General features: G+C 34.0%; 1 protein-coding gene across 4 annotated transcripts in view; it reads right to left on the bottom strand.

Moving 5' to 3' along the window:
• Positions 1 to 19,678, bottom strand: part of CNTN6 (contactin 6) — a 305,105-nt gene that overhangs the window by 66,826 nt on the left and 218,601 nt on the right. For 3 of the 4 annotated variants that reach the window (XM_073009923.1, XM_007985017.3, XM_007985018.3), the window contains 4 exons: positions 8,634 to 8,818; positions 4,545 to 4,681; positions 2,910 to 3,039; positions 516 to 666 (listed from right to left, as the gene is read on the bottom strand). In XM_073009923.1, the coding sequence (XP_072866024.1) occupies positions 516 to 666; positions 2,910 to 3,039; positions 4,545 to 4,681; positions 8,634 to 8,818 (603 nt within the window). The remainder of the gene's footprint in view (positions 1 to 515; positions 667 to 2,909; positions 3,040 to 4,544; positions 4,682 to 8,633; positions 8,819 to 19,678) is intronic. The other variant, XM_073009924.1, reaches the window with a different exon arrangement.

Genomic DNA, 19,678 nt, shown 5'->3' on the forward strand with positions numbered 1-19,678 from the left:
CCTAGGGTTTCTCAACTGCATCCATTATGGAAGGAAATCTCTCTTCTTTCTCTACAGGAACCTCTCTACATTTCTTCATGTGGTGAATTCATTTTGTCATGGGGTGAACACCTGTGTGACTATTTAAAAACCACAACACCAGGTGTGTGCCAATGAGTGTCTCTCTCCTTTGTGAAATGTTCTTCGCACTGATTTCTCAGCAGGCTGGGTCGGGAAAAAGCCTTCAAACTGAATACAGAAAAAGGTCTTAAAAGATTTTTTAAAAATCTATCTATTACAAGTACATGCATTGAAAATATTGCAGCTAACTTATACAAACAGGTCTTCATTTTATCAGATCCTTTTGTTTTTTACTATTTTACTATGATGAGAAGAATGTTGGCATCTCTGGGTATGCCACTGAAAGTTTATCATAAAAGAGGAAATTTTGAAAGGCCTACACTAAAACCTAAAAATTTGGAAGATGTTATATTATAAACACTTAAGAACGTTTTTAAAAACAAAGATTGGTTTACCTTTTGCTTTGTCTAAGGGTCTCCGTTCCTCTTTTCCAAGAGATAGCTGCCCTGGGAAAAGCATTTGGTTTGCATTCGATAACAATATCCCCACCAACTTGAACAAATGAATTTTTTTTAACTGGACTTTTGGAGAAATCTGGAGCTGAGGCTAAAAACAAAATTAAAAACAAGATTGTTTAATTACTCAGTTAATATGTAGTGACTCCAGGAGTGACTCGCTATGTTAGACAGAATCTAATATTTATAGCTGTAACCTCTTTTCAAGTTACTTTGCTCAAGGTGTTCTCAGACCAAATATTGACCTAACATTTTAGAGTTTATGTTTTGTTTGTAAAATGAAGATGACAATAGATATTACCTTAGGAAGTTAGTGTGGAGATTAAATGATGTAACAGTTGCAACGGACTATAGTATAGTGCCTGGCACAAAGTATAGGCTCAATAAATGCAACTTATTTTTGTTTTGTTGGTGGTCATTGCAATAATAAAAGCGAGTTGGTAGGGAGGAGGCAAGTTTGACAAAGTCACTTTTCTGATAGCATTTGCAATAAAGAGGATTAAGATGGTTTCATAAGAGGCCAAAGAAGGAATTTTAATCCTGACCAGGAAAGTCTATTCCAGCCAAAACAATGATCATATATGTCATATACATATATATGATTAATCAGAAACACACATACATACACACATATATACCTGTATACACATACATGTATACCCATATATACATTTATACACATACATGTATACCCATATATACATTTATACACATACATGTATATGTGTGTGTGTTTCTGATTTATTATATATGTATATAAGTCATGGAACATATGATGTTGTAGAAACACACACATACATGTATACACATATATACACACATATACATATGTGATTTATATTATATATATATCAATGTGATTTATTTCAGTGGTATTTTATTGCAGTTAACACTGATATAAATCAGAAATATTTTATTGCTATTAGCAAAAAAATACTATTGAAATAAATCGGAAATACTGTATCACTATGTTGGCTTTTTACCCACTAAATAAATGTTGAACAAATGCCAGTTCATAAGGACAAGAAATTATTAGGCTATCAGGGTGCATCTAAATCTTTCCAACTTCATGAATGTTGGAATCCATGTGTCCAATCTCCATTTCTAACCTAAAGCTCAAGCGAACTGAAGCTCTTTCAGATACGCCATACTTTCTTGCTTCTGGGCTTTTCAGATGTTGCTTCTCTGCCCTTTACCTTACTGATGCACATTTTTACTTCTGACCTTAGATTAAAGGGAAGGTCCTCAATTTAAGTTATGTTCAACTTGTCATGTGTCATAATAGCAACTCCTCAATTCTTAGCCATAAGAATTGCCACATTTTAAATCTGACACTTTTTTCCTCCTTGAAATTATAGGTTGAGTGAAGATAAAGAGCACTTCATCTTGGTATGGCTCAGTACATAATAAATGTTCAATCAAACAGTAGTGATAGAAAAAATGAACAAATGAATGAGTACTCATCACCCATAAGCTCATAAAATTTTGTGCCTTGTTGTTTGATCCTTCCTCTCTTTTATCTCCTTTGTTCTTCCTACCACTGAGAAAGCTTTGGGTTGGAAACTATCAATGAGTCATTTAATGCGGCAGATACCACTGGTTGGATTTCCCAAAATATCATTCTCAAATCGCTTTAATCTCAGCACTTTCCACTATAGAGACTTATTTTTCTACCTCCTCTTGATGTTTGGATGGTCATGTGACAGAACTCTAGTTAATGACATAAACACGTTTGCTGTGGAGTCTAAGGAAAATTCTGCTTTTCTAATAAAAGAGATAAATGCGGTTAGTTCTGTAACCTCTCTCTTCTTCTGCCTTGAGCATAGACATGATTTCTGTAACTAGAGCAGCCATCTTGAAACCATGAGGCTTTGATTCTGAAGGAAAGGTGTAAACAACAACGTTGTCAAGTTGAGGTGCCATACCCGGCAGCCAATGACCCTCTTGTTAAGAGATAAAATAAATCACTGTCTCTTTTAGTCACTGTGAATTGTAATTTTTTATTACTTTTTAATTTGTAGCTGAAAATATTCCCAATAGATACTCTTTGAGTTATACTCAAAAATTCATGCTAGATTCAGCTTTGGAAGAGCTTCCTCTGGTTTGGATGCACCCAGTAGTGGGTTTTTTTTCTCAAGCCCCAGTGCATTGCCCAAGCAGGATAATAATTACCACCTTGAATTTTTTAAAAAGCTAATTTAGACATTTCCCATTATTTGATGGGACAGCAATTTCTAATTTGCAAAAAAAAAAAAGGGGGGGGTTGGGATTATGTACAATTATAGCTTGTTTAAATGTCATTTTGAATTTGTTGGTTGTAAATGAATGACTTACCTAAAACTCTCAATTCAGCATTTGCATAAATTATCTGATATTTGTTTTCTGCAGCACATTGGTAGACACCAGAATCTGACACATTCAGCATCGTTATGATGAGCGTCCCATTTTCTATTTGAATTCTCTCCTAATAAAGGAAAAGGCATATAAAGATGCTAGTATGTTAATATAGCATCCTCTTAACCAGGATATGTTATTAAACAACATTTGTGTATATCTATGAGATCTGATATTTTGATGTATTAATACACTACCAGATCCTGAGCAGCATTTTTAAGTTTAAAAAATGAAAATATGTTTAGGATAATGTTAGTGGTTACTAGTGTGTTTTATGTTATCTCATTTCTTTGACAATGGACATACTTTGCATAAAATGTATGCTAACTTTCTGTTATTTGGTCTACATAATAATTTGGAATACTCCGCCATCTTAATTATTCCAGAAAACACGGTTAACAATAATGTTAGATATGTATATCATGACTAGAACATCGTCTTGGCTTTCCATTTTCCAAAAGTTTCAAAAACATTTGACATGTGATGATGTGATAATTTTCTAATTGAGTCCTGAGTTGGAGTAGCTAAATCCTTCCTTTCTACAGCCTACTATAAAGTGTGCCTGAACAGCCAAAATCTGTTACAGAACCCCATTTGGGGTATAGACATAGAATTTCGAGTGCATATAATGACATAGTTAATAGTGCAAATATGACTTAAGACTAAATATTTCAAGGTACATATTACCATACTCTAAGGAAAAGGAAAATAGGCTGGAGGAAACAGAATGCTCTATGCAAAAGGCATGCAGGAAAAGATTTTCACTGATGCTGAAACAAAGAACAGCGTTATATTCAGCTTCCAAACAACAGATGTTCTTTGTGTCTCTGGCCATGCCTACATGTGCAAAGTAAAATGGAGAATTAAAACAATTATCTGGATAATGTATTAGGTAAAAAACAACTCTTTCATTTTCTAGGTGTTGTAGAAGAAAGTTTGCTTTAAATTGAGAAATGTGGATAACTGCCTTTGTTATTTACTTTCCTAGGAGTTTAAAGACAGTCGTCAGTGTTCATAAAAGCAAGATACTGGGTAGTGACTAAGAGATTGGGTCCTGATATCAGACCAAAATAAAAGTTTAAAATGCTAATTCTAACATTTACTAGCTGCTGTGTGACCTTAAACAAGTGGCCTAACCGCTCTGAACTCATTTTCTTCATCTATATAAAAGAAGAATAACTGTATCTCTCTCATAATGTTTTCATCAGGGTGATGATGCAATAAAATAATGCATGGAAAAATATTTAACACAGGGCTTGGCTCATATGAGAGTTCAATAAAAATTATCTGTGTCGATGATGACGATGATGATGATATTTAAATGTGAATCTATTACTGACTAACTGTGTGATTTTGTGAAAGTTATTTGTCTTGTCTACACGTATTTTTGTCTTTTGAAAGATGGGTTACTTTGCAAGTTTATTTAAGGATTAAATAAATCAGTGTATGCATCCTTTCCTGGAACATACTAAAGACTCCATTAATATTAGTTGTTTCTGTTAGTTACTAGTACTGTTAGTAACAAAATTTACCTAGCAGAGTAGGTAAACTTTTAATATCAACATAGTTGCTTACCTCTGGGTTGAGTCGTTCGCCATTTTTTAACCATGTGTACCAAGGGTTTGGCTTTCCACTAGCTTTACATTTCCAGAGCAAGTTGTCATAGATAGAGAGGTACGTATTTTGGATTTTCTGTTCCCATTCTGGAGGAGCTGTTTCAAAAAGGTAAGTGCAACTGTTTGGTAAGGCAATTATCCAAGACATTATGCTACATTCCACGGGTTATAGAGATCAGAAGGACAAGGTTAACTGGGTCCAGTTGGATTGCATACACGTGATTTGAGGGACGGGAAATGCAGGAGCTTCAATGTGGGGTGACAGAAATCCTGTTGCAAATATCATTGGGCATTTGGCTCAAGTTAAATGTTTGTCATCTGTCATTTTGCTGCACCTGTATAACAACTTGGGAGCTGTGGGAAAAGGGCAAAATGTAGAACAGGGCCAAGGAATAAATTCGTGCTAAATATTAGAACACGGGTCAAGTTAGAAAACGTATATCAAATCTGAACCTGTGTAATAAATCTGAAAGTTCAGTGATTATATTTGTTCTAAACTAAAAGTAATAAATCTGTATCTATTTCAGACACAATTACAACTCAATACCTTGATGCATAAATCAAACATGAGCCTCCTTGCATTTTGGTAGAAAGATAATCCAGTATTCTTTCTTCCTAGATAAAACTCTTGACAAGGAATGTGAACATTTGGGGTTTTATACAGGTTCAGTATCTTACTTTAATTCTGGGTGTGAGTTTTCCAAATTTTCTTTAATTTGAGAAAGTTCTTCATAGCACTAAGGCAACAAGCAACTGGCATAATTGATGTGAAAGTAAGATTGCATTATTTTTACCATCATTTATGGAAACAGGCAGGTTGGAAATTAAATGTTCTCACATGAATGTCTCTTTCATAAACTGGAAACTTCCTGGAGGTGCCAATTAATCCCTCTCCTTTATTTAGTTCTGTCCTTGGATATATAGAAGTATATGATGCTTCCTTTGGACTCTCAGGCTGTGGCAAGCCAGATGCTTTATATTTGTAACTGCACTTAATTCCCTCTATAACCTTTCAGTGGATTCTTGCAGAGATGTTAAGTAACCTGTTCAAGATGACATGGTAGACAACAGGGAAGCCAAAATTTGAACCCTAAAAGCACAGCCTAAGTAAAGGGCTTGAGTTCCACATGTTTGTTTGATAATGCCAAGGGAAAAGTATAAGGAAAAAAAGATAGTCACAGGGAAGGAAAAAAAAGTCAATGCAAGGATGAGTTATTGAGTTGACCACCAACATGATCTATTTTTCTCCATCTTTTGCCAACTTCAAAGCAGTCTTTACGAGATGTCCACCCAGGAAAATAAAGGGGGATCATTTAGTTCCCATCCATGGTCATCTAATGGTAGTACAGGTGTAAACTACTGGCACATCCAAGCTGTGCATGCTTAAATGCTGAGTAGACTCGTGAAGGAGCCAAAGAAAACCCAGAACAGAAAACAAGATGTACTTAGTAGTTTGGCACCTGAGACAACACTCTTTCAGGTTACACCTACAAAACACAGTGCTGAACTGGTCACTGTAGCAATGGCTGAGGTAAGAAGTAGGACCAAGAGAATTCAAAATTGTATACAACATGAAACCCAAGTCTGTCTGATTTCTAGTTTTTCTACTGCAAAACCTGCCTTCACCAAGACAGAAGACCCTCCAATGAGCCTACGAATGAGTAAAAGAAATTACTATGTCTCTGGGTGGTGGGAACTAAGCCTAGGATTACCTCTTGTTGAAATCAGGACAACTTCCAGTTATAGAATATGCTTCCTGCAGCCTTGAGGGACAAATCAAGGTAAAACTTAGAAGACCTAGGTGTATTGATGAAATTGAATCATGTTTCTGGGTATTATTAACAAAATTATATGATTCATAGGTATTTGTTTAGAAATTGTTCTAATATATGTTTGACCTGGGAAAAGAAATGCATGCTCATACATAATTTCACATAACTTAAAAAGGTTTCAGATATATTTGATTTTATGCTTAATGCAATAATTGTAGCTTTAGAACACATTTATTTATTTAATGTGCACATTCTTTGGATGATTAAAATTCTGGAGAGCAAAGTTTTAAATTTTCAACTAGGTAGGAAATTCATGGGTGAAGATGCTTAGGATTTTGGGTCTACCACAGAGGTTTGAGTTTTAGATACTTTTTCTGCCATGTTGACTGGTTATAAAAAGCCACTTACCTCCTCTGAACATGTTCTGTTTTCTATGACGAATAATACTTTAGAGATTTTGTTTGGAGATTATAAAAATACAACATAGATGGATATATAATATTACTTGGCTCTGAATTATAACATAAACACAGCAATATAACTGAGACTGAGAGATTCTTTTCTTGAGTTTCTCAGTTATTCATCTCTGAGGTAACTGAGTCAGTAATCCTCTTTTCTTTTGAGAGAACTTCAGAAAGTAAATTAATATGTGACTTAGAAGCATAATGATTATGTTATTGATCAAGTGTCCATTATTACCCCACAAGGACCATTTCAGGCTCATTAAATGGCTAATTTGGTTGTGGTGAGGTATAGTACAATGAACTTAGACCACCATGTTGCAATGCTATGGCAGAGTCCAGTTTCAGAAGACCTTTCAAGGTTCTGATCTTGAATCTGACAATCACTATCTGTGAGATCCTGCACAATTAACTCGGGTTTTTTTTGCCTATAGTATCACTGAACATTGTTTCTACCTCTTAAGATTAATCTTAAGGTTTCTACTTCTTAAGATTAAGAATTCTATAAATTAATATTTGTAAAATTGCTATGTAAGCTAACATTCGCTATATCAGTATAGAGAAAAGTACTTTATCATTGATTTCCAGTTTATGGATACCTTTGTGTTCTGATTCATCTCTTGATTATATCTTTGTCTATTATATATAAAATGGAAAATATTTCTTTAAAACTAGCCAAAGAATTCAATATCTTCATTCTACTAAAACTCCCATTTGTATCCTATTTTATTTACAAAGGATACTAAATTCCAAAGACTTTCCTTTAAAGTGTAGGTACTATTGAAAAAAATATATTGTTTTTCTTGGCTAGCTTTGCTAAAACTGTAAGAGAATAATGAGTAGGAAATTATATTCTATATATAAAATAGTAGTTTTCATTGCAGGGTAAAGGTGGAAATTCTAAAGAAAATGGAAAATAATATTACAGACACACAATATGTTCTCCCCACGGGCACTCAATCAACATTCCAATGGGATAATTACAGTATCCTAGATTTTTCTAGTTATTACACACACATATTTTCTCCAATTACTTTATCATTGATTATAAACATGTCACATAGGAAAGTATTTTTGGCCATATATCAATACTTTTAAAAAATTATCTAATACAGATATATTAAATTTATCAAAGAAGTTAAAATTATTTTAATAGTATACAGCATTTTGAGAATTCTGAGGTATATTTTATTGTTTACTTAACGTAAGTAAGAGAAAATTTCAATCCTGGATGAAAGAAGACACGAAAACAGCTTTTAGATAATATATGCATTCATCATCTCTCTTAAGTTTATGAGAGCCGTTTGTAACTGAGACAAACATAATTTTAAATAATGTAATCACCTTATTTTTATAATACCTACTTAAGAGTAGACAAAATATGAAAAATAGAAACAAATATTATAAACCACCATGCAGTATTATATTTTTCCTATCAATTTTGTCCTTCATTTATTAATTCTACTTAGAATTAGAATCAAGATTGCTATAATCTGCTGCAGAATGTTTTATGGGAAATATATGGAGTTTATGCTACCTTTTATTATAAACTTTTATGGCTTTAACATGACACTGCTGATATTTTCAAGGCAATTATAATAAACAATAGCATTCATAGACCATGCTAAAATTAAAACCGTATTTTAAAGGTGGTCATTCCCAGCTGCTAATCATTGTATTAAGCATCTAAACCTGGAAATATGCCTTCCTTATTTCTCCCATGACACTTTTTCACAATATGCAAATGACTTCCACAATTTATTATGAGGGGCATTACCAAATATTTCATATACATTTGAAATTCAATTAGCTCACCATAAAAAATGAGTTGACCCTTTGCAAGGTTTCTTCCTCGAAGGTTACTTGCAATACACTCATAAAAGCCTTCATCTTCTTGTTGAAAGTTCGGGATTTCAAGGATAGCTTGGGATTTGCTGTACTTGACTTTCCCTGGCAACGGGCTCCCGTCCAACCTTCTCCAACTAATATCAGGGACTGGACTAAGCAGTTATACGTCATTAGAATAGAAGATGGTTTAGTCTTTATGACAGCAGAATAAAAGAAGAGCATCCTTACAAATAACTCTCAAGAAAAATATTCTATCCATCTGTTGTATTATGACTAGTTTCCAGATCATGCAATCATTCACCATTCACTCAATCAGTCATTTATTTAACACTTTATTAAGTGCCTGCCATATGCAAGTCACTGTGCTATGTTCAGGGAAAATACTGGTGAATAAAATAGACATGTCCTCTGCCCTTATGTTGCTTACAGACTAGTGGGAAAACATACCATAAACAAATAATAAAAACAAGTACACTTGCAAACTGCAATAACCAAAACAAAAGAAACAGGGTGCAGAGATAGTAACAAGATTATGTCAATTTATTACAGTGCTCGAGGGAATTATTTGTGAGAACATGATATTTAAGACTAGGCAGGCTTTATACGTATATTTATGGTTTCTAAGGCAAAAATGTAAAGTATTCCAGAACTAAAGTGGTACTAATAGATAACTGAAGACATGTGATGAGTGAGGTAAATTATCCAGGGAAAACAGCACTATAAAACAGACCCATATGAATGGGTAAATAGGCTCTATGATCCTCAAAAAAAGTACTTATTGATACACTATTTTAAAAAAATAAAATAAAGATGGATTTACATCACATCCTGTCACCTGTTATAAAGAATTTGTAAATAAAGTTACCTAATGAATATGAATTTAGTCTACTTCTCATATCTATTATTTTTAGTCTAATATGGGTATCTTTTGAGGGAGCAAAAACACATGTTATAATAAATGAAACTAAGTGTTTAACAGTAAGGGATGAATTTAGAAATTAATGGTTTAGAAGGGATAATGTAAGAATGGGCAGGCTGCAAGCAAAGTTCCAGAAGGAAAATATTCACTACTAAACTAATGATTTGTAATACGAATCCCCAGTCTGTTCACATTAATATCTCTCCTTTCCTCCTGTCAAATCATTTTTCATTCCCTTATAGATTTTTAGATGATTTAAATAATTCTATTCTAATTATATTTCAAATTAATAATAATAATGGTAGTAAGTCATTTTGCAAAGTCAATTGGTAAACCTTGAAGAAGAGGCAGAATTTCTTCAAGTCAGCAGAACAAATGTGGGAGACACATTCAATTACATGCAGTGTTTGGCAAATAAAGATTTGAAGAGTTTGAGCAGTAAACAACTGCAGAAAGCTGGGGATGTCTCAGTAGAAGCTTCAAGCAAGAAAACTTATGAAGCCTTACACATTTTTATTGGAAAAAATTATGATCCTCTTGTGTACATCAAGGATAAAGTACAAGGATAGAAATCACATGTGCTCAAGCATATTTGTCAGAAAATGTGCTACAAATCAATGTTTGATTCATCTATTATATTCAGAATTAACATACAATTACAGCGAAAACTTGAATTTTGAATTGTGTTAAGTAGAAAATAAATTAATTATTATCATATACTAAGTTTTAGTCCTTTAAAAAAGCCTTGCCACTTATCACAAATTTAAGCTGACATTTCAGTAAATTGGTATATTCTTGGCAACAATTAACCTCAGATAACTGATGTTCTTTTTCATTCATTTTATGGCATACTAACCTATAAGAATGAAATTCTAGAAGGAACTTTATTCACATAGATATTCATAATGTCTAGTGAATTTTATAGGATATGAGGTTTTATTCAACTAAAAATATATATGTTGTATGTATTGCATGTGAAGTTTTTATCTATAGGTAGTTGTGATATAAATGTTTTTTATTTTATTTTATTTTCTGCTCTCTGCTTATTTCCAGTTTTCATTATTTTCCTACAATGAGCATGCATTACCAGTGTAATAAAAATTTTCTAAGAAAGTTTTTTTTACAAAGAAAAAATAGAGCTTTAATATTTGTCTGAATTCATGATCCTTCATCTTTTTATGACAGCAAATCTCTGAGATTTATGACAAATACATGCAAAGTATCCAACTGAAAAAGCTTTTAATCTAAAACATTCAGACAAAATATAAGTAAAAATAGTGTATTTTTCCCACTGCTCTTAGTTCTTTATGTTGATTGTGAAGACAGAAGTCATTTTTGTATGTAACTAAATACCTAAGTAATTGAACATTTTGACAATTATGATAACTGTAATAATATTACAACAAATAGCTACCTTATATGAATATATTGTGCAGACTCACAGTACCTGTACAATACATAGTACCAAGTTCTCTGTATCTGTATAATATGTACATATAATTTCACTCACTTTTCCTAAAGCTAAAGAGGTAAAGCTGGGATTCATTTTCAGGTTTTCGCTAAGTAGAAATTACAAGAATAAATCAAAGGAATACTGATTTCACAGCTATTGTGTTAGGTTGGTGCAAAAGTAATTGCAGTTTTTGCCATTAAAAGTCATGGCAAAAGTAGGATTGCTTTTACACAAACCTAATTAGATCATTCCCCTTGCATCCTAGGTATCTGTTACTTTACAAAAGTGGATCTCCATTTTAAGTGGCCCCATTGTTTGGGTGTAAAGAGAATTCCACCTTTTCCAAAGAAAAATAACTCAGTGACAACATTGAAGTCTTACTGGACAAGCATTTTTTCCCCTTCATAGGACAAATGGATTATCTTATTTAGATATACTTTTCTTAGAGGAGTAATGTAGCAGAAAATGTCAATGCTGGACTCATATCCCTTGTAATTCCTCTTCTGCCCCAGATTCCTATGTACTTTGCACCCTTAAGAGTCAGTACATGTTATCTCTTTTTTGGACACTGTGCTCAAGCTGCTATAGCTAACTTATCTTCGCAAAGAGAGAACTGAAAGTACCTAGGAATTTACATGCCCACAGGAGCACTTAACCAATAACTGACTGTTTTCTAGGATATAACTTCTCCAGCTCCCGTGCCCCTACTTGTGAGACAACTCTAGGTGTGACCTGTATTCTCTCCAGAGCTATAGGATTGAGTCAAATTTACCTTCTGTGGAACTTTGCTTGACACCGTATTGAGCTTGGCTACTGTCTCCTCCCTGCCCCACTTCCCTCTTTTCCTGTGGGTTCTTTCTGAAAACTCGTCTAATAAATCACTTTCAAAAAATTATACTTTCAGGGTCTGCCTCTTAAAAATTCAATTAATTAGAATTCCCGATAGGCTCTAATCATGTGCTAGTTTAGTTACAATACCAACTGTAGAAAACCTTAAATATTTCTCACCATAGTATTTTTATATAGGCATTAGACACACATCAAAATGGAAGTCTAGAGAATTGAACATGAATGGCATATAGGACAAAAAAAAATTAGTAGTAGAACCATTGTGAAAAACCATGAATTGTGGAACATATGTTGAGAACTTATTGCTCTGCAGAGCTACAATCACACCAGAATGATAGCAAAAGGTAAGAAATGCAAGGGACACGAGGCTTAAAAGAGACATGAAAATCTCACTTAAAAAAGAAACTCTTCTAGAATTTTCTCTTTCCTTTCTCTCTCTCTTTCTTTCCCTTCCTTCCTTCCTTCCTTCCTTCCTTCCTTCCTTCCTTCCTTCCTTCCTTCCTCTCTCTCTTTCTCTCTCTCTTTCTTTTCTTTCTTCCTTCCTTCCTTCCTTCCTTCCTTCCTTCCTTCCTTCCTTCCTTCCTTCCTTCCTTCCTTCCTTTCTTCCTTCCTTCCTTCCTTCCTTTCTTTCTTTCTTCCTCAATTGTGTTTGGAGTTGTAAGTCTGATAAACCATTCAATTAAGAAGAACGTTATAAGATTCAGGGTACGGTACCGGGCTTTAAAAGTTATATTGTTCAATTTTGAAGAAATTTACAAGAATTAATGTCCTGGATTCTAAATCTGCAGACGGCATGTGTTTGCTTTTTTTTTTACCCGCATTTTTATTTTCCTTAGAGAACCCAATCCTCCCCATCTCATTTGAGTCGGGCTGACCACACCTCTGGCATTAAGTGAGAGCATATAATTCAGGTCTTGCCATGAGAGGCTCGTAGGGCATAGCCACCTTGACTAGACAAACATCGGGATGAAGACAAACCAACCAGAGACAATTAGACTCAGTTCAGGGACTGCTTGCAGAATGGCTCTTGAAGAGGATCTCTCTCTCTACTGAGGTTTTTTGAGACAGTGAGGTATAAACTCCAAGATTCTAGTCAACAATTTTCCACCAAATACAGAAAGCATCTCTGAAACCCGAAGCTAACACAGAGGAAAGAATACCTAACTCAAGGCATGCTTGATGCCCACCCCCAAAAAACAAACAAGCAAAAACCTTTTTGAACATTTCAATTAGCCAATATATTCTTTTTTTCTTAAATCCATTTTGAGTCATTTTCCTGCTATATTCATCCAGAAAGGACCTGACAAATAGATTCTGAATGACTCAGTTCAAATGCTAGCCAGGTTAGTTTCTATCTGTGTGATTGACTTACATGATATGGTGGATTCCTCCTGAATATTATAGTGTATACTCTAGATATTTTAGAATCCTCACAGCAAAAAAAAACAAACAAATTATCAAAAAATAATGATAAAAACCTTTTCAATAAGAAAAGTCTAATCAAGTGAATTTTGTGGCAATAGTTTGTGTTAACAAAATTTTTAATGGGAGAAAAGTCAAGCAGGTTTATACAATTTCACAGTTCCTAATTAAATGTTGAGTTTTTTTCAGCTCAATTATATAACTGCTAAATCTGAATGCCATGTTCTTCTTGCTTATCGTTGGTAATGTAAGGTACAGAGGCAGAAAGAATAAATGCAAAACATGGGTTATTTAAAAATATGTATGCATTTTAATGAACAATTCCCATTTCATCCCAGAATTTCTTATGAAGACACTAAGTAAACTGCTTCAGATTTGACACCATTTCTCTTTTCTGAAGCCATCCTAAATGGACAGTGGGTGGGAAAAACTGGAATCAATGAAAAACAAAATTACTTTAGTAGCGAGCTTTAATGTTTTAATGTAAGTGTATTTTTCCATGAGATACCATTCTGTGTAAATAATAATGACAATTACAATAAGGTTTACTAGTATAATACTATGTATGTAGTAAAGAGAGAAATGTGGCTATCATCCTTAGCTACATTTTGTTGCACATTTATGAGCAAGAATCTTCTTTACATGGTTTGGATCTATGTCCCTGCCCAAATCTCATGTTAAAATGTAATCTCCAGTGTTGAAGGTGGGATCTGATGGGAGGTGGTTGGATTATGGGGGTGGATCATTCATGAATGGTTTAGCACCATTCCCTTGGTGCTGTTCTCATAATAGTGAGTGAGTTCTTGTGAGATATGATTCTTTAAAAATGTGTAGCACCTTCCCTCTCTCTCTCTTCCTTCTGCTCCAGCCATGTAGGACATGCCTGCTTCCCCTTTACTTTCTACCATGATTGTAAGTTTCCTGAGGCCTCCCAGAAGCAGAGGCTGTTATGCTTCCTGTACAGCCTGCAGAACTGTGAACCAATTCAAACTCTTTTCTTTATAAATTACCCAGTCCCTGGTATTTCTTTATAGCAGTGCAAGAATATATTAATACACCTCTCATTTACAGCATGGTAATTAGTAATAGTACATAATTCATAGGCTTATTGTGAGGATTAATGTAATTCATGTCACATGCTTATCACATTGCCTGGCACATATTAAACAAAATGTTTGAGTGTTCAATTAATAAAAATATTTTAAGATTATTATAACGTGATTACAATCATTTCAAAACCAATAATTTTATTCGCATGTATTTGCCTTTCACCCTCTGTTAAGGACTCCATATGACCATGCATTTGATATAAACTAATTTATGAATCATTTATACACTGAAATCAGATCTCCACACAATTAATGAAATGGCTACATTTCATTAATTACACACTGAGTGTGTGTAAATTTCCTCCGTCTCACCATTTAATGTCCTAGCTGCTATGGAGATACAACCTTGATCATAGTATTCATGTTCATTTCATCATGACAAGGGCAGGAATCTTTCAGGTGAGACATGGATGCGTGGCTGTGGAGGACCTTTTTCTTTAGCGTGGTTAATCATCTACTACCATTTCATTAGGTAAGAAGGCAATTAGAAAGTGCTCTCCAAACAGAAGAAAATTGGTGTAGGAAAATTAGATATTTTAAAATAATATTAATAACCATTAACTGAGTACTTACTATATACCAGGCATTGTGACAGATGACTTCCATATGTCATTTGAGCTAAATATCCAGCTTGCAGTTGCTAACAATGCTAATTAACTTTCTGGAATGATACTCACATTTAGACAGGTAATTTCAACTAAATTATCACCTGTCAGTTCTCCTCCACTTAGAGTTCCAGAGCAGGCTAATTTATTGTTATCTACCTTATAATTCCTTTGAGTTGCCACCCACTAAATTATAAGCACTAGTGGACTCTTTCTCCTACTGTGGCTTCAGTATTCTTTTTAGACTCTATATAGTTTGTCCATGTTGATACTAGTAATGCAGTATTCACTAAGAGTTCATTTTGCTTCAAGATAAATGATCTCTTTAAAATGAAAAGTTAATATATTAATCAGATAAAGAACACCATGGAGCAAGGTGGATCTTTGAAGGGGTCTTCAGAATGGAGATTATTGTTAAATCTCTTGAAACTGATGTTACAGAGTCAAAACAAATGGTGCTATTATCATTTTAACTACAGAGATCAGTCGTTTCTGGTAACATTTCCCTTTAAACTCCAATTCTACACTCCTCTCCTCTCTCTTTTTACAGAAATTGAGCTTGGATGCAAATCTCAGTAAAGAAAACCAATATGAAGGAATTCTCTTATCCAAAGATTTCTCAGACCATAAATGAGGGATTCATGAACCTTGTAGTTCAAAAGGAGCATTGCAAAAGCCTTTTCTTATTTTGTTTCTATTTTCTAAATGAAGGTTGCCTGAAATGTGATTCTTCACAATTGTGAAATACTACTAGATGATAAAAGCAAAGTTTTTCTTTCTTTTTTTCCTCCACTGTGGTTTTGTGCTTCTTAAATACACTGTGTCATAAATATGGACTTTTACTTCATCCTGTCATGTCAGTATGTTTTTACAAAGGGAGCATCCCATTAATTTTATCTGAAGACAGAGAATACATTTCTTAACCATCTGGCCTAGTTCATCCTGATTTCGAAGTCAAATTAAAGCTCTCCACACACTAGTAGGAACTGTGCTTCAATTCTATACCTTTAGCCCATAAATAGAATTTTTATTACTAGTGATATTTGAGAAAGCTTGTATTTCTCCCCTGGATTTCTTAAACCTCATTATCTACAGCTTAAATCCAGGCCATACTAAGTTTTTAACTAAAGACTGGTACAGAGAGCGAGTTTCTTAAAATGCTTGTATTTGGGATTATCAACTTGAACCTCATTTCAGGAAATCCCGTCAGTGGGCCAGTTTTAATCGAAGAGAGTGAAGCAGAATACCAAAACCAGCAAAGAATGCCTTTGTTACATTTTCAGACTGTTCAGCGAGCTGCTTTCATTTCCCCAATTTGAAATATTCATACAAAGAGCTTGGAATATAAGATTGTCCTATGGGAATACAATATGGATAAATTCATGAGTTCTGTAGAAAAGCAATCTCACTGTTATGGAAAAAGAGAAAACATTTTTATTTTACTCCGAGTGGTGTAAATGGAGTCATGATTCTGTCCTTGCGGTCAGTTCCTACTATGAAATGAGTGTTTATGTCCTCCCAAAATTCATAGGTTGGAAACCTAACCCCTAAGGTGATAGTATTAGGAGGTGGGACTATGACATAAAGCTAGAGCCTTCATAACGGGATTAGTATTCTTATAAAATAGATGAGAGGGAGCTTGTTTTTCCCTTCCACCATGTGAGGACACAGCTAGATGAACCAGAGATCAGCCCTCACCAGACATCTCATCAAACACCAAGTCTGGCTGTTGCCTTGATCATGGACTTCCCAGGCTCTAGAACCTGTGAGCAACAAATTTCAGTTGTTTACAAGCCAATTCCTATTGTTTACAAGTCTATAGTATTTTGTGATGGCAACCCAATAGGAATAAGATGATGCCTATATCAGTTTTCCCTTGGGGAGGTCATCTTTGAAAAGCTACAAATGGTTTGTTTATAATAGCACTGGTAACAGAATGGCACCTGCAGTTGGAAAAAAAAATAAAGGAACACGGGCAAATTTTATAGAACTGAATGCAAGTTACCTAACCTCTCTGAGCCTCAGTGTTCTCTTTACATTTACTAGAAATAAGAATGAGTACACAGGAAGAGCAAATGAGGAAATATCCATGAGAGTACATTCTAAAATACAATGTTTGAAGCATAAATAAGGCTTAGTAAATTGCCTTAATGCCAAGATTATGAACAGAGACATGCAGGGACTGTTGTCCAAAGATTCTCTAATAATTTTATTACCAATTTCTACTCCTTTTAATGTAAGTAATATGAATACTAATCTGCACATGAAACATGAATTGAAGCCCACTATTTCGAGATGTGGTACAGCAAAAGATGATACTGCACTTAGCAGTTCATTAACAGCTTGTCCATAATTTTTTATTGATAAATAATACTAAGCCTAGATAAATGCCTCTGCTGCTCTTGGGAGAGAAAATGATAATTTGGTAAAGGTAGGTGGGCCTTGTGTTACCTCAAATTTATTCAGTTTGATCTTGTCTCAGTTTGGAATCCTAAATTTTCATAAAAGAAGTAAAAGAGACACTGAAAATGGCATATTAATCGTTTATCATTTTATCATTATTTAACATGTATTGAGCACATATTTTATGTTAGCTCCATGCTAACATATGTATGTTATGTTATGTATGTAACATATACTACATACATATATTATGCTAACATAGTATTTTCTTTAAATCATGCAATAGCACTATCAAACATATGATTACAATTGTTAACATTTTGTGGATGAACAAATTGGGACTAGGATAGTTTGGGTAATATGCCCAACATCATACAGTAAATTTTTAAAAAAAGGATTTGAACCAAAGTCTGTCTTTCTGCAGATACTGAGCTCTAAATCACCATGCTTTGCTGCCCCTGTATGAATTAATCAGGTACAAAATGAAAGCAAACCTTATTAGGATGTATAACATGTGCTTAGCAATGTATTCTTCACCTAATGAACTAATGTATTTGCAACCAGTCAATAGACTCTTTTTTTTTTTTTTTTTTTTTTTTGTATAAGAGGCAAAAGGTGAAATCACAGAGATTATCTTTTTTAAACATATTGAGATGCCTTCAAATTTCAGTAAAAGCTTAGAGATGGGCTCCAAGGTCAGCTGGAAAATAGGAAACAAACAACTTATTATTTTCCCTGAGCTCAGTTCCAACTTAGATTTGAAATCCTGTAACTATAACTGTAAACTGCCAGTTCCTTAAAAGTAAGAACTGCGGGTCTACTGAGAGAGGTGGTGATAGACTGGGATGGAAAGGATGAAGAGTTGCTTCCAGAAATATATATATGTATATATATTCTTCTTGGATGATTTTTAAGAGTCTTTAAATTAGTTTAATTTTGGAAACAGCACTGTAACAATCCACTCTATGTTCCTTGAAAAAAAATTTTGAAAAATTCTATGGAAAGGGATGTTTGACATTAGATTCAGAGTGTGTCTTTAAGATTAAAAGAGGCCAACTTTTAGGGCAGGTCCCTGGTGTTTGACAGTGGCCCCTCTATAATTGTTCTTGAGAAATTGGCAAGACATTTAGAAATCTTAGTATTTTACATAGTGTTACCTTTACCAATAATCCTAATTTTCTAAAAATATACTTAGGAAGTTTACATGAGCATGAGCAAAATATATCCACAAGAATATTCATTACATTATTATTCATGATAACAAAAAATTGGAAACAAAACAGAAGGAAACTAAATGTCCACCAATAGGAGGTTGGCTGTAAACATATATTGAAATATCTTACTGTCATTATAAATGAGGGTGCAGAAGACTGTTTAATGACCTGCATATATGCTCATGGTATATTTTTAAGAATTTAAAAAAAATTACAAACAAATATACAGTGTATTATACTAAATATGTTAAAAGTAAAGACGAGAAGCATATATGTATACCAAAATAAGAGTAGTTATCCTTTGGAGGAGAAATTAAGTATAAAAAGGATTTTATTTTCCCCTTTTTTCTTGCCTATATTTTCAGAATTTTCTCAAATGAGTATATCTGACTTTTGCAAACTTTATATATATATATATGTCTATATGTAAAGACATTTTATATATATATATATATAAAATATATACACACACCTATGTTTATATAAAAACCTAACTAAGTAATTGTTTTGTTTTAAGCAAAGGATGTAACTCTTCCTGGTCTTCTTGCTTGTTTCCTTGACTGCCCTCAGGGCTCTCATTTCAAATTCACTTCTAGAACTCTGGTTCCCCTGCTCATTTTTGTCCTGTGGGAAGTGCAATGGCACGATCTCGGCTCACAGAAACCTCTGCCTCCCAGGTTCAAGCGATTCTCCTGCTTCGGTCTCCCAAGTAGCTAGGATTATAGGCATGCACCAACACATCCGGATAATTTTGTATTTTTAGTAGAGATGGGGTTTCTCCACATTGGTCAGGCTAGTCTCGAACTCCCAACCTCAGGCAATCCGCCTGCCTCAACCTCCCAAAGTCTTGGGATTACAGGCATGAGCCACTGTGTCCGGCCTCTATTTTTTCTTCATGTACATAAATTTCTTCTCCATGTACATAATCTCTTCCAGAAAATGGAAGCAGAGAGAATATTTTTTAATTCACTCTATGAGGCCAAATTACCATAATGCCAAAATAAGATAAAGACATTTCAAGAAAGGAAGACTACAGAC

The sequence above is a fragment of the Chlorocebus sabaeus genome, chromosome 22, assembly GCF_047675955.1.
Source record: "Chlorocebus sabaeus isolate Y175 chromosome 22, mChlSab1.0.hap1, whole genome shotgun sequence".
Taxonomy (NCBI): Eukaryota; Metazoa; Chordata; class Mammalia; order Primates; family Cercopithecidae; genus Chlorocebus; species Chlorocebus sabaeus.